This window comes from Amblyomma maculatum, chromosome 6, assembly GCF_055883805.1.
Source record: "Amblyomma maculatum isolate TAMU_Amacu chromosome 6, ASM5588380v1, whole genome shotgun sequence".
Lineage (NCBI taxonomy): Eukaryota > Metazoa > Arthropoda > Arachnida > Ixodida > Ixodidae > Amblyomma > Amblyomma maculatum.
Genome location: NC_139349.1, coordinates 63,400,231 through 63,424,417, shown reverse-complemented (window position 1 = coordinate 63,424,417; position 24,187 = coordinate 63,400,231). Strand labels below are relative to the sequence as shown.

Below are 24,187 nucleotides of genomic sequence, written 5' to 3'. Positions count from 1 at the left end.
AGTGAGCGAGCGAGCGAGCGAGTGAGTGAGTGAGTGAGTGAGTGAGTGAGTGAGTGAGTGAGTGAGTGAGTGAGTGAGTGAGTGACTGAGTGAGTGACTGAGTGACTGAGTGAGTGAGTGAGTGAGTGAGTGAGTGAGTGAGTGAGTGAGTGAGTGAGTGAGTGAGTGAGTGAGTGAGTGAGTGAACTGTGGATCATTCGGAGACGTTAGTCATATGGAGTTTAATGGCACATAAGCAGCTATGGCTATCATGCGCAATGGGGTGTAATTGATGTATTGATGTACGCAGCAGTTTAAACTATAATAAACTACAGAAATTAGTGTTAGATTTTTATGGGTCACATAAAAAGGCGTATTCCTCACATCACACCTAACAAATCAAATTACTAAAATGAGGTAAATACCATTGTGATCGCAGAAACGTTTCGAAGGTGTGCACCACGAGAATACATGATTATCCCTATTTCTAGAAACGCAGCTACATACTGAGCACTTCTTTGTTGGCGTTTCTGAGGAAGCTTACAAAACCAGTGATAAAAAATTCTGAATACTTCCTGGTGCTGTAATTAGTGCATATGTGGAGCCCAGGATCGCATAGAGGATAAGGGTGATAGAACACTCAACAAAAGAGTCATCAATACTGAAAATTGCGCATTCTGCAGTGTGCTATGGCTCTCTTTATGTGCAGTGCGCTCCAGAGCATTTATCTTGCACTCTAAATATATATAACTCAATTTCACTTGATTGTAGAAAACCGCACCTGATATTCTTCTAGGCCACCGGTAAATATGCTGTACTGGTTTCGCTCTAGCAATGTTTGTCGCTGATATGGCATTGAAAAAGTTATCAATCACTGGCACTTCTATCCTTTTAATGGGCATAAACATGTTTGAGTTATTGTGATGACACTTCAAAATTCACCATGACTCACCATTTGGACAAGCCTCAATACAAGTGCTAGATGGCGGTATTTCTAATAAATAACCTGTTGATGACTGAGTTTTGTTTTCAAGTGCCTTACAAGGTATACCTGCTGCAATTGTACCATGTACATGTATGATGAGCATGTATTTTTCTGAATGCACCTAGTGCTATGCATAACTTGAAAAAATCATGCCATGCACAGCTACGTGTATATGAGCATTTGTCATCATGCACGCCCCATGGTCTCTCGTATCGCAGCCCATTAAAGTTTGCAGGCTCGTCATCCAGTCAAGCCGCATGACACACGTTTACTGTTGTCGTAACTGGCCAGAGTCACATGTATCGTAAGTTGAGAAAAAAAACGACAGTCATGGCACACTGCCATAGTCTTTAAAGAGGAGCCGATAACCTGAAACAAAGTCGGTGGCTTTTTTGTAAACGTATCTGACCTATATGAACCTCAGACACTGAAAAATAAATAATGCTAGGTAAAAACGCGGATTTAGGTTAGCTTGGACACGGTGCAAATTTTCTAGCATCCATCTTCAGTTAATAGCATTTACATACTATTCACCAAACTTTGCATTTTTTCCAGACTGCCGGACAAAAGATCTCTGAAAGGTAAGTTTTTCGAGAAATTCAATCTCTTTTCCTTAGAATCTCGCTAAAATAGGCCTGAAGGAGAGGGTGAGGCGAGTCAGGAGTATAGCTGTCTAAGAAGCCCCAAATGTCTACTACTTCTTAAGGCCTTCGGCAGTTCACCAGAATATGATTTTGTTGCGCTCCTCACACCGCGGTTTTATCTCAAGCCATGGCACGGCGCTGGACAAAGAAGAAGAGGTTGGCACTAGGCGCCTCAGGACGAGCAGTGCAATAAAAAAAAAAAAACACTTCAAACCAGAACGCTGTCGGAGCTGGCTATTCCTAGTCTTAGTTGCGACATATATGGTGAACCGGACATGATCCCCAACACGGTCCGCGAGTTCGGCGAGCTTGTCCAGAGGGACATCACCCGCAGCTGCGAGGACGAGGACCATGTTTTGGGGAAGTCGCTGTATAAACAACTTACGTAGTAAACTGTCGTCCCCGAGGGGAAATCTCCAAGTAGCTATCGCATGCGACAGAGGAGCTGCGAAGGACGGTTATCACCGAGTTCTGAAGCGGTGAGGAGCTGCTGGAGTCGGCTGCGCTCGGACGCTGATTTGCGGTCAACGAGAGCCGCCTTCAACGTGTCAAAAGGTCGGGCCTTGTCCGGCGAGGCAGTAATGTCCGCTGATTCCTCGGCAACGTCAGGAGGCAGGGAGGACACGAGATGGAAGAACTTTGTCTCTTGGCTAGTGATACGCCGTTAGTGGAAATGCGCCTCAACCTGGAGTAGCCAGGCACGAGGGCTGTTGGGCCAGAATGGTGGCAGGCTGACTAGTTGAAACGCGGCCAACGAAGCGCCGTTGTGCCGAGCGTCCTGGGTCCGGTCGACGGCTTTAGGAGGGGTGGAAGAGCCAGCGGAATTCATGTAGGAGGGTGGGGTGGTGTGGTCGATGCCGGATTCCCAAATATGCGACGCGCTCTTATCGCAAGCCACGGCACGGCGCTGGACAGAGAAAAGGTTGGCACTAGGCGCCTCAGCGCGAGTAGCGCAATAAAAGTAAAAGAACAGTTCGAACCCGAACGCTGTCGGAGCTGGTTATTCTTCGTCGACAATTTCATATAAGCCGATGCTGATTACACAACCGTGAAGAGAATCCTACTTCCAAGGCTTCAGGAGGACATTTTCAACTGTCGCGCCATTAATTACAGCCATTAACCTTTTAGGTCAATACTAGACATCTCCAGACAAATTGACTTAGTATATCTCAATTTCAGCAAGACTTTCGATAATGTTCCCCACAGCAAACTACTTCTGAAGCTGAAAATCATTGGAGGGAGATTGAAGGATACTGTTCCGTTCCACTTGATGCTATTTCCCGTATTCCGCAAGGGGGCATGTTGGGTCCTTTTTTTTCTTTTGGTTTATATAGATGACGCTTTATTTTATTACTGCAATTTTTATAGAGGACGTTTTGCTGATGACTATATGTTAATCAAGAAAATGCGCTCTAGTTCAGATCAAACATGCTATATACAGTTTTAAACAATGTTGTGTGTTGGTTTAACAAATGGGGAATGTCACTTATCGAGAAAAAAGCATTCATGTGTATTACAAAAAAAAAAGATGTCTCAAACTTTACCCACTCGCTCAATAATAAACATCTAAGTAAAAAAAATACAAGTATTTAGGCATTATAATTAACAACCAGCTAACCAGCAGTGATCACATTTGCTCTATAACTTCATCTGCAGTGAAAACAATTTACTTTCATCACAGAAGTTAAAAGGTGCTCCAGGCAGCGTGAAAACATTAGCTTATGAATAAATTACTCGGTGAAAGCTCAAGTACGCTGCATTGGTGGGACCCTCATACGAAAAAGAACAACGCGCAGGTAGAAGTTCAAAGGCTATCTGTGCGCTACATCTATAATAAATACCGATATTCTGATTCTGCATCGCTCCTTATGGTAACCAACCAAATAAAGCAGCTCTGTACCCGACGAAAGATTGCCATGTTAGACTTTTTACACTTCCTAATTCACGCAAACCTCGGAATATCGGCAACACCTTATGTCACACCTTCCTTAACTGAAAAACATGACATGCGCACAACTTTAGCTTAACTCCCCATTTTGCCAGAACACACATCCACAAATTCTTTCTTTTTTTCGCGAACAATCAGTGATTATAATTCACTGCCAGAAGAGGTTTATATTTCTGATAATTTCAAAAATGCCATTGACAATATTTTTGACCACTAAGAGAGTTTTGAATCAGCTGTATTGTGCGATATTTTTGGAAGGGACGTAATCAAAATGGCTTATATGTGACCCTATTCGGGCTTGAATGTTATTTGCATTAGTGCTATCTGCACTTAACATGTAAAAGTGTCCTTTCTTTTCTTCTTCGATTTTTCCCGTCTTGCTTGGACCAAAACGGTCTGCAGTATTATGTTAATAAAACACAATTAGATATAAACCTATAAACCATTACCAGCATAAAGGTCGAGTATGTTGTGGAAATCCAGTGCCATCTGCATCAATTTCTTCCAGTTGTGCATATATTCGCGATTTCCATTGTCAGATTTTTTTATGCGGATAGGCTTACCTTGAAACAAGCACCCATCGAAACTGTTCTGTTTATATTAATCGATATTATTCCGGGCTACAGCAACTAATTTGTTTTGCGACACTTTTTCAGCCGCAGAACTGAACATCGTCATTGTTGGTGTGGTCCTTTCGTCCTTGTTATTGATGTGCTTCGTCATCGCTGCAACCATCATTTCAAGGTGCGAGAATTTTATTATAAGATCTTTGTCGCAGTCTCTTCGATTGCAGTTATGCGGGCTCCAAAATTTAAAAACCGTTCTAGAAAATGTTGTTCCTTTTAGATTTAACGTACTTTTGGACAGCTGCCACAGAGTGCCCTCTTAAATCAGTATTATAGATTTTTGTTCTGCACTCGTTAGACATCTTTTCGGCAGCGTAAATATGCCTAAGAGAGGAAAGGGGACGACAACTATTGTATTTTAGTTTCAAAAAACTGAGGTAACCTTGTGATATTTATTGTTTGCTTGTATGAGAAACACATTTAAACGCGCTAAGTGTCATTTCTCATCTTATGCCATTCATGCCTCGCACTATCATTGAATAGAATACCTTGCCATTGCACATCGCTACAGAAACTAACATAAAAAAAAATTCCAAGAGCTACTTCGCTGTGACGGAAATGTGTAGAATATTTTGCTGTTGTTTTTCTTTCCTCTTTTGATGTTTTATTTAATGTTTCTTATTGTAATTGTTGCTAATTGCATCGTGTTTTTCACAATAATATCCCCCCCCCCCCGCCTATGTAGTACCCTCCTTTGGAGGGCCTTTAGGGGTAGCCTAAATAAATAAAATAAATATAACGAAACGAAACCTACCCAAGCGTATAGGAGCCCGGCTGAAGGATCGGAGATGACGCAGAATTCCGGAATTCCAGTGAGCTTCCTAGCACACTAATGGCTTTGTAAATGTGACTCAACATAACAAATTAACGTATATACTATAGAACTGAGTTATAATACAAACCTGCCTCATTTTTTTGTTGCAACTAAAATTTATCTATTTATTATACACTTAATAATTTTTGCCAATCACTGTTCCTTGTTACGTCCTCACTGTATGAAAGTTGCATATAAGTTCAGATACATAAAGGAATCATTTGCAGTTACTGCGCTAGAAGTAAAAGCGGAAATATTCGAAACCGCTTGTCATACAAAGAACTTCGTTCCAAAAGAAACGCACTCTAGTAAATGCTGAACGATTGCGGAAACATTAAATTAGGTGCCGGCTCAGTTTAAAAGAACAAAGAATCATTTTACTTTTAATATATTCAGAGTACCTTGGGAGCGCTTCTGCATACACGTACCTTCAACATAGGCGATTGCCCTTGCTTCCAAAAACGTTTCACATCACAGGTATAATATTCTGCCAGCCAGCATATATCGGTAATTCTATTTACTTCATGTACTGCAGAAGAGTGTTTTATATGTAATTTTTACCTCCTGGAACGAAGCCTCCCGGAGGACGGAGTAAGAAGAAATTTCTATGTTTAGCTACAACGTGAGTGCAGCTTCTATGTCACCTACGCCTTCCCTTATTCACTGAAACTTTTCATTAGAGCTATATGCAAGAAGTGAATTATAAAAATCATACTGCACATTAAATAGAAATTTACTTGATCACCTGACAGCGTTTGCTTCCTGGCACAGACTTTCTGCGTTCAAAGTTCAAATTCTCTTTTTTAGGTTGAAGAAAAAGGCTCGAGGACTCAACTTTTGTAAAGATGTGAGTGAGAAATCTTGATTATAACACGTGGGCGTACCAAATTACGAAACTTCTATAAAATGCAAAAAGCGCGGGTGAATAGTATACCTGTAGAGCTTGTAGCCGTATGCTCAGAGCTAACGGGTCTATTTTTCAAAGTACTATCGCTTGTTTGATTTCTACGGGTTCAATCTCGGGAACAGGCTACCTGCTGAGGTTCACAGCTGTGTAAGCGCCGACTTGATGTTGGGTAAATTCTAATAAACCAATGTACTATCATGCCTCATGTCCTGCACCTTGACTAAGGGCTTAACTTTCTAAATGGAGCGCTTCAATTGCGCCCCCCCAGTTCATAGTCAAGGGAACCGTCTGCTTAGCGACGAAAAAAAGGCGACCGCTTTCCTTTCGGGGTGAACACATTATCGAATATCAGGGAGACATTCGCATAGCCCCCTAACCCCGAATCTGAACGTCGGGGTCAGCGAGCTGAACAGCAAAGCAAAGGAGTCCGCGACCAGGAGTCGACCGAGCCGAAGGAATTAGCGAGCTAGCAAGCTGAAGCACAGCGGTGCACGGAGGCAGCATATATGTGAAAATAGAATAGTAGAAAAAGTGCCGAAATACTGAAGGCAGCATATACGTGCGAAACGAAGTGCCGGAATAGTAGAAAAAGTACCGAAGTGCCGAAATAGTAGATCCCTCAAGGAAGCGACGAATGATGGGGTCAGAGGCTGCTGATCGGAATAAACAGCTCGAAGCGCAACGAACACGTTAGATAGCTTGCCGCATGATGAACGCCTTGAAGAACTTTCAGAAGCGACCCTGATCTTCAAACGGGGCTTCTGGCTACCTGTATTCGCTATGTGACCGACTGTGGACGAAGCTTATTAAATACAGGCAAGATCAAAACGTGCTCAAGTCGCGGCGTTTAACTTGGCCAATTACATCTAGAGCTATTATTCCCGAAACGAAATCTTACTTTTCTCCAGCTGGCTTTCATTCGTCGCCTTAGTAACTGATCGGTTACAAATGGCTGAAGCCTGACCGTGCGATAGCTTACTTGACGTAATAAATAATTTTTCTTCTTTTCCAATTAATCTGATATCGGCAAGACGTCAAAGAGAGTACGAAAAGCAAAGTCAACCGCCTGCGTCTGGTGACAGAAGATGTCTGACTTGTTTTTTGTCAGCCTAAGCAAATGTCTAGTAAAAGTAATATGCTTCCTCTAGCCCAGCTCTAATTTTCAATGTACATAACAGTGAGGAGTTGCAGATGTGTAACGTGAACTTTGAACAGGGTAAGGGCAGTGTTTGCCCTCATCATTCTGCAAAACAGTAATGGATAAGTGAACTTATCGTTCCAGGTATTTCAAAACTTTGCTCAGAAAAGCTGTAATTGTTCGGACAAATTCTGCAGAGCAAGCAATGTATATTTTTTTCTCTTCATTATCACACAGGTTGAGCAGCCACCTGAGCGCGAGCTTCGCGGCTACGACGGTCCATACAGGGCATCGGATCCGGCTTCACTGCACAAAGCCAGGGGTCACACGTCTTTGTGATGAGGTCCGCTTCCTGTGCCTTTCATCACTTGCTGAGGGTGTTGATTACTGACTTTCATTTCTTCCCTAATTCACATTCCATAATTTCATTCCGTGTTTCATCAGATATCATGCGCGCTGATTCACTCGCTGCAGTGTCACTAAACAAAGTTACTTGTGCGCTGCGAAGAATACGTGGGTAGCCAACCGAAATCATCTACGGTAGAACGGGGGCGGAAACAAAGAAAGGTCTCCAGCATGCATCATGCTGAGACCATGAGGCCACAAGTAACGTATTCATGAGGTCTGAATCCAGTCACCATCTATTTGAATGCATTCGTGAAAAGAAAATAAAGTTTTGGTGAATGATTATGCATCGTCTTTTTATCCCCTGCAGACGCTCAGTCTACATTTCAAGACATGTCCTGCACACGACTAAATTGCCATGTACAAGGTTAAGTTGCAGTAGGGGAGAATAATAATTCAATACGTGCTGAAATTCGAGAATCATTGTGCGGCTTCTAACAAGTGAGAGAAGTGAAAACGTTAAAGACCTATTCAAAGGCGTTTATAAGAACTCTTTTCGTCACAATCTGCGCGATCTAAAATATTTGCCTTAAATTCACTGACAAATTGAATGGCTATCTACATGTTTTTTTGTCTTGTTAAAAAGACTCAACAAGCGATAGACTTTAAGACACCGGTTGTAATTCCAGCAAATTAAAACGTAGCATGTGCAAAGTTGTGTTTATTCCTAGGCTGGCTGCAAAACGTCCGAAAGATGAATCTGTGCTCTATCATCACTTGGGCTCTAAGCTTGTCTTGGCCTTCCGCATTTACTGTTTTCGCAGCATCGTTCCTGAAGGCCGCGATGAATGAGGTGTCTGCGTAGTGGTATTAAACCAAGACAAGTCACAGTTGTCGGAAGGAAGGTAGCGAGGAGTGGTCAGCGGCTCCTGGTAGCTATCGTCACCCAGTTATGGCCGTATAGAAATCCTTGACGAAAGCAGAATAGTTCTCAATGGCAGTAAAGGTTAAGGTACAAATAATTCGATAAAGCAGTAGGAAGGAGTGGTAGAGCCAATCTAGATATCTTTCTACGGCTCAGAGGCTGTGTTGGCGATGTGGAGCAACTAAAAGTAGCAAGTATAAAAATAGTAATAGCGATTGTAATGAAGAGGGACTAACATGGCAGCGAAGAAGGGGTGAGGATTTCAATGTCGGCGTGCTTGAGGTAGGGGCAAGGGAAGGGAAGGGAAAACAATTTCTCTCTTTCCCATCGGTGACTATCAGGATTTCTTTGCCGTGAGAACTTGGGCGGTGGGTAAGTATTCATGGTAAACGAGCGCGAAAAGAAGAACACGGTAGAGAAGACAACGTCCCTCCCCGAGGAGGTGAAGAAAGAAAGCTACCCCCGTTTTGCTGCTGCAGTATCGGCCCTCAGAGACGCTGGCGTCAAGTTCCTGCAGTCGGGCAAATAGGGTGGTTTTGTCTTCGTGACTAAAGGCGTCTACAAGGTGAAGGCCCAAGCCGCAATTTAAGCCAACTTCAAGGAGATGAAATCGGTAAAATCATAGAAAGAGCAAGAGCAGTCAGTTCAACTTTGTGAACGCGCTGGCCTATCAAGAGCCTCTCCTGTGAAGCGTTCCAAGGCGTCTAGCCTAACCATCTTCGCCAGTGCTGCCAAGGCACACAAAGAAAGCTGTCCTTTCAGGGTTATTTTGTCCGAACGAGGTGCTTGGCAGCGCGAGGCAGCGGTGTTTCTGCAGAAATGCATGTCGCAACTAACGTTGAAGACCCTTTCTTCATCACAAAGTCTGAATAAATGTCAGAGTTCCTGCAAAGTGAGTGTACAGTCCATGTTAGCGCTTTTTCTGTAGATGTTAGGGACGCATTATTACCCTACCACAAACCGGTCTGATCTCCGAAATAAGTGATTGCATTTATCGTCACGATGTCACAAAGTTTCACAACCCTTGTGTTATGAATGTTTCCATGTTTCCAGAAATGCTTGGCTTTTATTTACAGCCCACGTTCGCTAGAGTAGACTACAGAGTTTTGATCCAAAAACAAGTGGCTTGCATAGGATTCAGCCTCACTTTCTTCTTAGTGACCTGTTTTTAGCCTCGTGCAAGAGACGACTCCAAGCCAAGCTTGACTACAACACCATTGCTAAAGTTATGCTTTACGTTGATGATTTTTTAGTTCTTTTTATCGCGAAGGTGACGACCAACAACCTGCTGCTCAGATATTTGACGCGTTCAGCACTGAACTTAATGACCTACAATTGACCACAGAATTCCCTACTGACAACAAACTAAGGTTTCTGGATCTGGAGCTTGTGCTATCGGATGACCATGTATGTTGCACGTACTATCCTGGCTCCCGGGAGAGCCTTCTGCCGGCCCACTCAAAGATAGTTAAGCGCGGGAAAGTCGAAGCCTGCATGAAAGTTGCTTTGTATAGGTCATGCATACATTAAACTCAAGCCAGCTTTGACGCGCAGATCACTAGGCTTACCGCTGCAGGCTAGCCGACGAAGATCCTTTCAAGTGTAGCAGAGTCGATACCAGCAGAAAGCAGGGTTAGAAGGTTGCACGCAATTCAGCTAATAAGAATGTGGCGTATATACTATATGTTCATAAAGTTTCGCACAACCTGAAGAAGATCGTGAGCAAAGCTGGCGTGAAGCTCCTTTTCTCTGCCAAAAATAAGTTAGGAGGGTTGTGCAACAGCTTTTACCAACAAATTATAAAAAAGGCATGTGAGAAGAAATGCCTAAAATATTTGTCAACTGTTGCTGTGGTGTAGTATATAAGATTCCGCTGTCGTGCGGCCGATTTTACATCGGGGAAACTGGACGGTGTGTTAAGGAGCGAATACGCAAACACGCGAAAGGCATAGAAACCCAGTCACGCCTAAAGACCATAGTCATCCATTCCACCGATTGCAAGGACTGTGAGGCGTTTTTAAACGAGAGCACAATCATGGCCAATTATAAATATCAGACCTCACGCCTCATATCAGAGGCTTTTCACATACACAGATTTGGTGACACTTGTGTCAGCCAACCGTGGGTAGCTCTATTCCCACAAGAGCTTACCTATTTTAATCAGGGACGGTTTTGATAATCAAGCCCCCGTGTGTATCTCACGACCATGAATGTGCCGCAGTTTGTTTTTTCATATGTGCTTTGGCTCCATGCTTTATATTGCTGCATTTTATTTTTTCGAGATAAACCATTTGGGTGTTCGCCAGTGCATGTGTTTGTCTCGCTTTCCCACCAGTCCTTTCGCTGGGTAGCGGGTTGAGACACCGGACGGTGGGGTATGGAATTCCCTCCCGATAGCTCAAATAGAAGTGAGGCACGGAGAATCCTTGGACAACATCGTGCCACTGTAAAACGTGGGTACCGCAAGCTCGAACTGCCACCGGTGTGACTTAGTGCTGTGCTCTTCCTGGTTTGCGGTCCAGCGAAACAGAGTGCCGCCTTCACACTGCTGCTGCAATTTCTAGCAGCGACAAACCTCCGGTTCCTACCTCTAACTATCCAGGCGTGTCTGAACACTTTAACGAACTTCCTTCCCTTTCGCCTACAGTGGACCCGCCTCCACTACCCAATCCTATAAAGCTCCCTCTCCCTCCGCAGCTCAGTTTCGATGTCGCTTAGCTCAATTAGGAGACAGTTATAGGGTTGTTCACCTCTCGATTCATTATACCGTCCCAAGCACGTCCATTCCTCACCCCCCCCCCCCCCCCCCCCCCCCCCCCCCCCCCCCCCCCCCCCCCAATCCCCCAAGAAAAAAAAAAGAAACCTCACGTATCTGCGTGGGGCCACGTATTTCGACACTCGACTAAATAGAAGTACGAGACGTTTTATTTACTGTCGCAGAGAAAGAAAGCAGAACTATTTATTTAAACCAACGGATGAAGGAGCTGCGGCACTTTGCGACTAGCTGCGGGGGCCCTTTAAACCCAGATCTGTAGGCGTTGTTGGCCGACGGCGCCCAGGCCAGCTGGACGCAGTCTGCTGAGCAGCGGTCTGCCAGATTTTCGACGTCAATTTAGGCCCCTCCCAGAAGAAAAGGGGTAGTCCCAGATGATGTGCTAAATGGTTCCTTTCAAGTCGCACTTTGTATATAATTCTGATCATTCTCCTCCGAGCATACAGATCACCAGGAGTGGCTATGGGAATGTCCAGGGCTGGAGGCGGTGCCAGGTGACGGCCTGCCTGCATTTCAGGGAAGGAGCTGGCGCAGTAGCCACCTGCGTACCTAGTTCATAATCTCCAGGATTTCGCTGTAAGATTTATCCCACTCGATACTTCCCGCTCCAAGCCCTCCCCACCCTCTTTGCTACCGGCTCGGTGGTACAGCCCTCAAGCCATGGCGTAGACCGATTCGTTGCCGGGTAAGCCAGTGTGCGCTGGAGTCTAAATTGCTTGTCTGTTCGCGAGATTGAAATAGATGCCTGACTACTGTTCCGAAGTACACGGGTTCGAACCAGACCGCATGTGGCTGTGTATCAATGAGCACTGAGCGGAAAGTCGTTCATGTGCTGTGCGATGTTAGAGCTCGTTAAAGATTCCCAGGGGGTCAAAATTACTCCGCCACCGTCCACCACAGCCTCTCTTTCTATTTCTGCTTTAACTCCCGCCTTTCTCTCTTCCCCTGCGCCGCGGTTCAGGTTCAAATGTACACAGGAAAAAGTGCGACAGATAGTGCGTCTTACCTTTCCCGTAAACCAGTTACCGTTAATATTCGACCCGCAATCAATTCATGGTTGTAATTTCGTATAGCAGTTTTGCTGTGGCAGACCACAAAACGCTCCTTCGTTTAGGTGCGGGCTAGAGCTACAGCTGCTTCCTGAACTAGCTCCGGAAGTCAAGTTTTCAAGGTGAAGGCGATTTTATGTCTACCCGGCCCACTCGTTAGCGCTGCAAACAAAGAGGCAAACAACCATAAGACGACAGGCATGTGTTTTTCGTACTAAGCATTTGAGCCCTCTTTTTTCAGCGCTTCTTATAATGTTCTTTTTGGAGCTTTCTTTTTTTTTTGGGGGGGGGGGGGGGGGGGCAAGCAGCCTTATCTATAGGCTGTCCCGTACAGCCTTGTATATTTCAGATTTGAGCTGGGTGCCTTCGCGGGTGTCAATCCTTAGTTTTTTCAGTATGGTTCTGCCTGTAGAGACTAGGTGCAGCCGCTCTACCCATCAGTCACATCTTGGAACCAGTTCCTAGCCTGCGTATCCTAGACGCCCCCCTGAATATGATGATCCTTAGGATAAGAGTTCCTTGTCCTTAGGATCCGTAGGATAAGTGCTACTAACCTATGTGGAACTAGCATTTCAAGGCATAGTCGACAGCGACTTGTTCTGTGACCAGGATTGGAACAGCGGCAAATTACTTGGCTCACCATCGGGCAGCATTTGCCGCCGTAAGACCAAACAGGGAATAATGCAAAACATGTTGTCTACATAAGTCTGTCCTGAATTAAAAACACAGCTTAAGTTAGTATAACAAAGATTTTGCTTTCATAACCGGGCTTAGCCGAGCTAAGCCGCAACAATTTTTGTTTCTTTTATTGTCTACTGTTGTATATTTACAGGGGCACTTAATTCACCCAATTGCCTAATCAATACTGTTTTCCTTTCTTCTTCACTTGAGCGCCTCAATAGCTTCGAGCGCTACTGCACAAGCAGTATTACTACTTATAGGTGTTTCCTGGAATAAACAGGGCTTTTTTAGAGCGTGTACACTGCAGGCACCTCTTAGCTTTAAAGTTTCTCTCTCTTGGTGGCGGAGTTCCTCCACTTGCACATTAGTGCACTTTTTCTCGACAGGATGAGGGAAGGAGACGGTTATCCCACACCAATCGTGCCCTCAAAGCGGGTCTCCTCATCAAAGCTCTTCTGACTCGGAGACAACCAGCCGCTTCTGCGGTTCAAAGAAATCATAAAGTATTATAGCGACAACCACCGCCTTTTCCCGGCTCCTGCAAAGGGGCTGAGTAAGGCGGAGGAACGAACTTTAAGGCGCCTGCAAACAGGTACTCTACTCTGTCCTGCAATCTTAAAACATTATGATCCTAACACGGATGGGCGATGCCCGCACTGTGGAGAGACTTGTGATGTCTTCCACATGGTGTGGGCATGTACTCGAAATCCTCACCTCCCCCCTTCCCCTACCCCTTCCCGAGAGGCATGGGAGACTGCCCTCCTCAACTGCTCCACACTGGAGTCTCAACGGGCTCTGGTGAAACGGGCGCGAGACGGGGCCTCGTCATGCGGTGTCCGACTAGGGACGCCGACCATGTAGCGGGGCCACTCTGTGGCTCCCAAACTCCAATTAACCAATAAACGTTTCCACCACCACCACCGAAGAAGGTCGGACTTCGTCAGGCTCGCTACTCGCTGGGGCTGAAATGACATATACAGCATGTGCCAACAGTATATCAAAGGCCCATTTTTCTAAGCGTCTCCCCGTGATATTACCTTATCCGCCGCTCGCGCTGATATGTAAGTGATCCTGATAGCCCGCGATATCTCTGGTGCCACAGAATACAGAGTCAAGAAAAGATGTGCAATGACAAAATGGTTGACATGGTTTAATAATGTAGTTAATTAGACCCAGTAGCAATAATAATCAGTTCACAGAAAAACGAAGGCGCAATGTCTTTGTGTGGACACCATAACAGCGCCGTAAAAGAAGGAGGAACATGGCAGTGAAAGCGGAAAGAGTGAAAGGAGTGCCGTAGTAGAGGGTTTCGTAGTAATTATAACCATCTGAAGACCTTTAGCGTGCACTGGCATCGTTCAGCATGCGGACGCCTCTTCGTTTCGCCTGCATCGAACTGAATTAGAGCCAGTTAAGTGGTTTACAGGAAAAGAAAGCCTTGTATCTGTCCCTCGAGGAAGAGGAACTAGTGGTATGGAATATGAGTGAAAAATAAAAGTTGTCTTTAATAGATGTCTTGCTCGAATCTATCGAAAAGCTGAAACAGCTGATAAGCGGCGCTCAAATTTTGCATCCGGAAGTAACGTAATCACAAGCAATTTTTAAATAATTTTTCATTTTTAATTTATTTTATTAGGTAAGTGATCAATACAAGGATAATTTTGCCTTACCAATCATTAGTTTCTCATTATGAGCACTTCGATCCCTTTGAAGCGTCATTTCTGCAATCTAAATATTTATCTTTTTAAGTTATTTCAACTAACCAGTTGATCAATTGCACATCTAAATTTTTTTGAACAAAATTATCAAGCATTGCCTTTTCTTTAAGAGCATTTTGACACCACTGAATCCCCTTTGTCTGAGTTTTCATTTTTGTTTTAGGTTTTTCACTCAGTTCATTCATAAATTTACACACATATCTTAAGTAGCGGCATCAAGGAAGACTTTCATTTTGAGCAATATGACACCTTTGATCCTTTTTTTTTTAACTGGTTCACAGGTAGGGAAAGGCACTGTATCTGTCACACTTGTTTCTGTGGACAACTGAACCACGCCGTAAGGAGGGGAGGAAGGTGGAAGTGAAAGTGGATAGAGAGAAAGAGGAGCCGTACTGGAGGGCTACGGAGTAATTTCGACCATCTGTGGAGTTTTAAACATGCGCTGACATCACACAGCACATGGACGCGTCTTCGTTCGCCTCAATCGAAACGCAGCCGCCGAGGTCGGGATCGAATCCGGGTACTCCGGCACAGTAGTCAGCCGTCTTACCATCCCGGCGGGGCACCTTTGATCCTCCCTTTTTTTTCCTTTCTTTTAATCTATTTAAATTCAAAAACAAATAATAATTGATACAATTAATTAGTCATAGCCTTTCACACCAATCAAGCATCCATAGCTACAACCACAAATTACTATTGTACAATTTTTTTACTTGCACTCGACTATTTCCGACACGCGGCGTCGACAACTGCCGGCTTCTATAGCGACTCTGACGGCTTTTCGACCATGTGAGCTGTATAAGCTATTGTTTAATACATAAAACCAGGTGTCATTTGTCCCTTGTTCTGTTATAGCATCCAGAAATGTAGGAGGTGTTGTATTTTCCCAGTGCACTCTGGCATACAGACGAACTAAAATTCATTCGCAAATGCGGCATGCAGACCCTCCGGGTGCCTGGAGCGGCCTGAGACTACGTGTACCAGCACACACCGTGGCTGCGGTGACGTCGTGAAACCAGCTGGTGGGATCGGTCTATTCTCCTTGTATAGCGTATACATAGAGGCCCGAAACACGCTGAAGAAAAGGACAAGAGCTGCGGTAACGTAACAACAAATGAAGCAAAAAAAAACAACAAAAAGCGAAAGAAGTGCAAACAAAAATAAAGAAATATTAAAACAAAATACGAAACATTACAAACCCGTAAATTTAGAAGTCAGACTAAAAAGAAATGCAGAACGAGCTCATATCGGAACTAGGCACGAAACTCGTCATTCTTTCGCATTTCCGCATGTAAGAATAATTAAGTTTAATTCACCCCAGACATGTTTAGGCTGGTGCCATGCCACCAGCCAATACATACATTAAATAAAATTAAAGCTATAAAATGCAATTATTTTGTTCTCATTCTCAAGGATGAGACACAAAGAGTAAAAGATTACGCATCTAATTAGATGCTGATAACATCGCCGTGAAAGGTACACTCAGAAAAGGGCATGCAAATGGATACCAGGTATGGTCGAGGGATCTCAGAATTTAAGGTCGGATTCAACATTTGATGCCGATAATGTTGATTGTCCGCCTAATTTCTGTTTCTAGCATTCCCGCTGGGCACAAGCAGGAATAGGAATTAACGGCATCATATCTTGAGAGACCACTCAATACCGATATGAGTCGTCTCCTCTGCTTCTTCATCTGCACATTTTCTTGTTTATACGCTGCCCGAACCCTAGCCATATCCACTTCAAGTTGATATGCTGGTCCTGTTCTGATGCTCGTGAATGTATGTCACGAAAAATTTTTTGCGATCATGGCACTGATACCTACTAAATTACTCTCCTATTTTCTTTTTTAATAACTGTGCAGTTCTTTTTTTCACTGTACACCGATATGACAGTACACGGAGGCTTTTCATCTCGCCTTTACCACTATACAGCCGCCACTGAGGAGACACAACTCACGAGCTCCCGTTCTGCAGCGAGCGCCACTGACACGTAGTCGCAACCTTGGCCTAGGAAAAGAAATATTAACACCTATTTTAACTGTGGAGAGGGCGTTCCTTAAAAATATTGAAAAAATAAAGCCATATTAGAAAAAATGTGAAGAAAAGAAAGTAGTGAAGAGCCTGCAATGAAGAAATGCAAAAGCCTGAGCGTTGCTGCTGCACAAGGCAAGCTACCAGGTTTCTTGGCCCTACGGTGCTGGGGCGGTAGGTCGGCGCCGCTTGCGGCGGGGGTTAGCCACCCACCGAATTTTTATTTGTTGCAGTCCGTCATTGCACCCGCCACCGCTTAGGTGGTGGATGACGGCTGTTGTTGCAGCGCGCGTCTTTTCTCCTTCTTTTTTTTCCTTCTCTATTTCTTCTTCTGTCCGCACGGGTGCAGTGGTAAGACGCCCGACTACTGTGCCGAAGTTCTCGGGTTTGAACCCGACCTCGGCGGCTGCGTTTCGATGGAGGCGAAACGCAGTAATTTCGTAATTTCGAAACGAGTAATTTCGACCACCTGGGGGTCTTTAACAAGCATTAAAGACCCCAGGTGGTCGAAATTACTCCGTAGCCTTCCACTACGGCTCCTCTTTTATGCGAAGCATATTGCTTGAGGTAAACCACAGCCACCCCGCCGGGGTGGTGCAGTGGTTACGGCGCTCGACTACTGTTCCCAAGGACGCGGATCGAATCCCGGCCTCGGCGGCAGCTTTTCGATGGAGGCGAAAGGCAAGGCGCCCGTGTGCTATGCGATGTCAGTGCACGTTAAAGAACCGCAGGTGGTCGAAATTCCCGGAGTCCTCCACTCGGCGTCTCTCATAGCCTGAGTTGCTTTGGGACGTTAAACCCCACAAGCCAAACCAAACCACAGCCCTTCGTGACGGTTACCCGCCGTGCAAACAATGTGGAATGCTACGTCATACCACGTGATACGCTAACGTCACGATAGAGGAGAGACGGGGATCCAGCTCGCGCCGCCGTCTGCGGTTGCACGCCGGTGTGGACCACGTTGGTATGGTGACCACACCACAAGATACGCTGACGTCACGACACAGGAGAGACGGGGGACAGGCTCGCGCCGTCAGCTGCGGTTGCACGCCGTGCGGACCACGTGGTAAGGTGACGCCACAACACGTGATACGCTGACGTCACGACAGAGGAGAGACGGGGGACCGGCTCAAGCCGTCGGCTGCGGTTGCACGCTGTGCGGACCACGTGGAATAGCGCAGGTTTATATGTAAAGGGGAGACGATTGCGCTCTCCCGATGGGGTTGGTACAGGTGGGTCACAGCCGCTTGCGGCGGGGGCTAGCCTGGCACTGAATTTTTATCTGTTCTAGGCCGTCATTGCACACGTCACCGCTGGTGGTGGACGACAGCTGTGGTTGCGGCGCGCGTCTTTCTTTCCCTCTTCCTTTCTTTCCTCTCTATATTCTCTTCTATCTGCACGAGGCAGCGGAGGTGCCCCGCCGGGGTGGTGCAGTGGTAAGGCGCCCGACTACTGTGCCGGAGTACCCGGGTTCGAACCCGACCTCGGCGGCTGCGTTTCGATGGAGGTGAAACGAAGAGGCGTCCGTGTGCTGTGCGATTTCAGCGCACGTTAAAGATCCCCAGGTGGTCGAAATTACTCCGTAGCCCTCCACTACTGCTCCTCTTTCTCGCTTTCCACTTTCACTCCTCCCTTCCCTTACGGCGCAGTTTCGGTGTCCACAGAAAACAAGTGCGACAGTTGCCGTGCCTTTCCCTTCCTATAAATAAATCAGTTTTTTCAGTCCGCAGAAATCAAGTGAGAAAGTTACCGCGCCTTTCCCTACCTATAAAGCAATCAATCAGGCAGCGGAGTCGGCTCAGCTAGAGAGCCAGTAGCAGGCACGCACATTTCCTTTTCCTTCTTCCTACAGCCACAACAAAAACAACGCAGCGACGTCGCGCGCCTCTTGTCAAATGGAACCAGCGTTCCGTTAAACGCATCAGTCTGAGCCACTTCCGCTGCCTCGTTGCAGATAGAAGAAAAGGCGCGGTAACTGTCTCACTTGTTTTGTGCAGACACCACAACCGCGCCGCAAGGGAAGGGAGGAAGGTGGGAGTGAAAGTGGAAAAAGGAGCGGTAGTGGAGGGCTGCGGAGTAATTTCGACCACCTGGGGATCTTTAACGTGCGCTGACATCGCACAGCACACGGACGCCACTTCGTTTCGCCTCCATCGAAACGCAGCCGCCGAGGTCGGGTTCGAACCCGGGTACTCCGGCACAGTGGTCGGGCGTCTTACCACTGCACCACCCCGGCGGGGCAGATAGAAGAGAAAATAGAGAAGAAAGAGAAAATAGAGAAGAAAGAAAAGGAAGAGGGGGAGAAAGACGCACGCCGCAACATAGGCCGTCGTCCACCACCTAAGCGTTGACGGGGGCAATGACGGCCTACAACAGATTAAAAATTCGGTGGTAGGCTAGCTCCCGCCCAGGCGGCGGTGACCGACCTGTCCCAGCCCCCCATCAGGGGAGTCTAACAACAACAACAAATGCCTCAAAGTTCATCGGCTTTCTTTAATTGGTTTACAGGAAAGGCCAATGTCTCTCACTCGCGGACTCTCGCTGACACATCTCGCGTCCAAATCTCGCCGACGCTAGATTTTCACCATAAGCCTAGAAAGGCTTTCACCAAAATTGGTTCACAGGAAGCGAAAATCGCACTCTCTCGTTTCTGTGGACATTTGAACTTGTTTTGGGGTAGCGTCGAGTCCACAGGCCGGCGGCCAGATTTTTGCGTAAGGCGGTCAGAAATTTTTTGCTTTAAAAACGTTTCACAGAAACCACGAACCCAAACCATCAATGTGCACCATCACTGGTGTCTTTTAAGTAAAAACTGTCCTCAAGCATATAGTAGAGCACCAACGTGCATAGTGGCACCGTACGGCGGGGAAGTTTTCAGACCATGTGGGGCAAACTCCACAAACTTGCGACCTACATAACGCTAAGATTATCATGTGCTTGGGTACAAACTACCGGAGAATGGGGGCGACCAGGGCGACAATGAGGGGCGCATTCTTGACCGGGGTACAGTATTTGTTAGCTCGCTGATTGACTGATTTATTTATGGGAAGGGAAAGGCACGGTAACTGTCTCACTTTTTTTCTGTGGACACCGCAACCGCGCCGTAAGGGAAGGGAGGAAGGTGGGAGTGAACGTGGAAAGAGAGAAAGAGGAGCCGTAGTGGAGGGCTACGGAGTAATTTCGACAACCTGGGGATCTTTAACGTGCGCTGACATCGCCCAGCAGACGGATGCCTCTTCATTTCGCCTCCATCGAAACGCAGCCGCCGAGGTCGGGTTCGAACCCGGGTGCTCCGGCACAGTAGTCGGGCGTCTTACCACTGCGCCACCCCGGCGGGGCGTGTTAGCTCGCTTGTGTGTGTGGGCTTCCAAAGAAGTGAGTGAATGAGAGTGAGTGAGTGAGTGAGTGAGTGAGTGAGTGAGTGAGTGAGTGAGTGAGTGAGTGAGTGAGTGAGTGAGTGAGTGAGTGAGTGAGTGAGTGAGATAGAGTGGAGTGAGTGAGTGAGTGAGTGAGTGAGTGAGAGTGAGGGCAGTGAGTGTGTGAAAGTGGGCGCTTGCACACGCGTGCGTGTGGTTGTACGCATGCGTGTGCTGTGTACATCCAAGTGTTTGTCGTCGCGGAATCGAATTTCAGCCCCGGCTGCCGCCTTTCGATGGAGGCGAAAAGCAAGGCGCCCATGTGCTGTGCAATCTCACTGCACGTTAAAGAACCCCAGGTGGTTACAATTTCCGGAGTCTTCCACTACCGCGTCTCTCATAGCCTGAGTCGCTTTGGGACGTTAAACCACACAAACCAAACGAAACCAAACAGCAAATATTAAGGTGAGAGCCTTTATAGGCTGATAGAACGAAATCCCGTGCGCGAGATTTCTCATCAGGCCTTGATCTGTGCGCGAGACTCCACAAGATGTGCTCCCCTGGTCTAGCGTTTCTACCATCTGCAATCCCAGACTTGAGTGCATGCCATTAAAAGCCACGCGACAGGAGCGATGGTGTACCGTCCCAACTCACACTTGCCGGAGAAAGTATGACAGATTCCGTGCTTTTCCTGGAAACCAGGTATAATTATATCTGGATATAATTATATTATATAGTTATAGCACTGCAACGAACGCCGATAAGAGGCAGACGGTGAGAGGCAAATGATTGAAGAGGAAAAGTAGGCTTTCGTCATTCTCTTTAGAGACATCTAGGAGATCATCTAATTTTTTTAGAGGCTTGTTTGATTTTTTGTATATTGTGTGAAAAAACCCAGTTCACCTCGGCATCCATGAGACACCTCTGCTATTGATTCCAGTCTCTACAGCCAGTCGATTGATAAATAGGGAGGCTATTGAAAATAATAGAGGGCTGGATATACGATCATTTTACTGAGTGCAAGAAAGGTGACATTCTGATGTTGTTCCTCTTAAGAAAAAACTCGAAGTCCTGCAGCGAAAGGTAGAGCTCTGAAGTTCGAAAGAGAATCATAAACCTAAAAACACTCACAATGGTGCCACATTCTTCCAGCTGTCTGAGACCTACCGTTGGCGTGCTCAATTCTTGCATATTTCTGCCGATCAATCTGCAACTACATGCGCGCGCAGTGTCGTTGGTGTCTCTTGTGTTGTCGTGTGCATGATGATGCACACGACGTCACAAGTGCATCAGTGCGGAGACACCGGCAGCATGCTTTGGAGTGGGTGTGAAGGCAGGGCGCACCATACTGCAGTGCTCTCCATTACGCAGTCAGTTGTCACAGTCCGTACTTATTTCTTGCAAATTAAGAAGTCCAAGTTCTTATCATCGTACGTCTTTTTTGGCAAAAATTTAATTTGTCAGCTATTTTTCAAGCTGCTACTTTATTACCACAAACTCCAGCTTGACAAAAGGCGGCCCATGAAAGAGGGGCTCCTATACAATGTTTTTGAAGGCAGCATCATTAAATCCCATCCACACAAGAGCTCTTACAGAACGGATTTAGAGCAATGGACCCAAAGTAACCATACAGTTTGACTTGTCTCAACACAATAAGCATTTGCACAGTTGGAATCACCACCCTTTGTTATTCGAGAGCAAAGAGCTCTACAAGCCCAAGATTCAAGTCAACCTTTTTCTGTTGACCTCCTTTGTGGTTATGACCTCAATAAAAGGCGTTAGCATTGCAGTGCAAAGATACCGGACTGAACGGTTTTAGAACGTGAAGTATATCGTAAAGAAAACGCTCTCCTTTATCAGCAATATGGCAGTGAACCAGACGAAATTAATCAGCGCTGAGAGTGGGAGGCGTTTGAGGCTTATGTAGTGATAAAGAAATTCCTAAGCATACGTCGTTGAAGACTGTCACCTGAGATATGACGCAAAGCCACGGTTAATCAGGGTTTCAATAAAGAGCGTCCTATTTGACCTATGTGAACGTCTGTGCTTCAGCAGCTGTTGATTGAAATGTCATTGAAGCTATTTATAAGGCAGGCCGCGGGCCATATTCTGGTTTCAAAGCAATGATAAATGTTACAGTGCATGGCATAGCGCATCGAAATGAAAGTTATTTGTATTATTTGGGTCAACACACCTCCATAAACTCTGTCTTTTTGTTTTTGCTGAGATGTTCAGTTCGGCTGCTATAAAAAGATGCACAGAGTGATAAATGACTCTAACAAGACTACAGTAGACGAAACAGCAAGATAACTAAATGTTACCAAAAGAAAAAGAGCCCGCTAGCATACTTCAGCTAGGTGTTGTGAAGACCGTGCGTCGAAATGTACATACAAGGCACACGTAATTTGACTTCCGCTATGTATAATATGTTATTTGTAATTTTATTGCAAGGTATTAAATAGCCTTTTACCATTTTGTTTGATGCTGTCAAGGGAATATCACGCTCTTTTTCTTGAAGTAACAGCTTGAGTACCCATCCGATTAACGCAGAAAACGATTTGGCGATGTGCGCAGCGGTGCAGTAAACTGCGCGATTACCATTAATTAAATATAATGACTCAACTATTATAATGCACACCTGCATGTTGATATACGCAAGCTATGGGGAATGACAGTATCTGTGCCTTTTAATGAACAGCGGTAGTAAGCCTTACTCAAAAGAAACAATTTGAAAAATATTACATGTGTTAATTTGTTTGCGCATACGGCAATTATGAATTCTGTCTAGAGCTTTTGTTCTTCGTTTCGACGCGGCCGAGGGTAAGGAAGCATAGATAGCCGTAGTGGCTACCTTAAGCGTATTATCTATTGCAGACAAATGCGCAAAAACTGCTCTGCGTCAGCTTTTATCTGGACTTTCCACGAGAGGTGCAGCGGAAAGAATCTACATAGCAGCGTGCATGCAGAACAAACGATTGCATCTGTGATACCTGACACCCTTCAGGTTGAAGGGAGGCTATAGATTTGAGTGAGTGAGTGAGTGAGTGAGTGAGTGAGTGAGTGAGTGAGTGAGTGAGTGAGTGAGTGAGTGAGTGAGTGAGTGAGTGAGTGAGTGAGTGAGTGAGTGAGTGAGTGAGTGAGTGAGTGAGTGAGTGAGTGAGTGAGTGAGTGAGTGAGTGAGTGAGTGAGTGAGTGAGTGAGTGAGTGAGTGAGTGAGTGAGTGAGTGAGTGAGTGAGTGAGTGAGTGAGTGAGTGAGTGAGTGAGTGAGTGAGTGAGTGAGTGAGTGAGTGGAGTTAAGCGAGCGCTTAAACATGCGTGCTTGTGGTTGTGCGCATGCGTGTGTTGTGTACATCCAAGTGTTAGGCCACAAACCAAACCAAACAGGAAATATTAAGGCCTTTCTAGGCTGATGGAACGAAATCTCGTGCGCGAGCGTTGTGCGCGAGATTTCTCAACAGGCCTTGATCTGTGCGCGAGACTCCGCGAGATGGGTTCCCCTGGTCTAGCGTTCCTACCACCTGCAATCCCACACTTGAATGCGTGCCATGGAACGCCACGCGACAGGAGTGATGTTGTACCGTCCCAACTCACACTTGCCGAAGAAAGTATGACAGATTCCGCGCTTTTCCTGTAAACCAGATATAATTATATCTAGATATATATATTATATAATTATAGCACTGCACTGAACGCTCATAAGAGGCAGACGGTGAGAGGAAAATGCTTGAAGAGGAAATGTAGGCTTTCGTCATTCTCTTTAGAGACATCTAAGAGACCCTCTAATTTTTTTAGATTTAAAAGTTAAATTGGTTCACAGGAAGGGAAAGGCGCTGTAACTGTCACACTTGCTTTGTGGACACCCGAACCGCTCCGTAAGGGAAGGGAGGAAGGTGGGAATGAAAGTGGAAAGAGAGAAATGGAGCCGTAGTGGAGGGCTACGGAGTAATTTCGACCACCTGGGGATCTTTAACGTGCGCTGACATCGCACAGCACACGGACGCCACTTCGTTTCGCCTCCATCGAAACGCAGCCGCCGCGGCCGGGTTCGCACCCGGGAACTCCGGCACAGTAGTCGGGCGTGTTACCACTGTTTGATTTTTTTCTATATTGTGTGAAAAAGCGCAGTTCACTCCGGCATCCACCAGAGACATCTGCTATTGATTGCAATCTTTACAGGCACTCGATTGATAAATAGGGAGGCTATTGAAAACAACAGCGGGCTGGATGTACGGTCATTTTACTGAGTGCAAGAAAGGTGACATTCA

At 45.9% G+C, this 24,187-nt stretch overlaps 1 protein-coding gene and 1 long non-coding RNA gene across 2 annotated transcripts in view; one reads left to right on the top strand and one right to left on the bottom strand.

The window, feature by feature from the left end:
* LOC146185889 (uncharacterized) overlaps positions 1–7,729 on the top strand; it is a 34,935-nt gene extending 27,206 nt beyond the window's left edge. The window contains exons 16-19 of the mRNA XM_084605816.1: positions 1,520–1,545; positions 4,213–4,300; positions 5,804–5,843; positions 7,279–7,729. Coding sequence (XP_084461942.1) covers positions 1,520–1,545; positions 4,213–4,300; positions 5,804–5,843; positions 7,279–7,380 — 256 coding nt within the window. The 3' untranslated portion in view covers positions 7,381–7,729. The remainder of the gene's footprint in view (positions 1–1,519; positions 1,546–4,212; positions 4,301–5,803; positions 5,844–7,278) is intronic.
* Positions 1–24,187, bottom strand: part of LOC146185887 (uncharacterized) — a 358,500-nt gene that overhangs the window by 232,765 nt on the left and 101,548 nt on the right. The window lies entirely within an intron of this gene.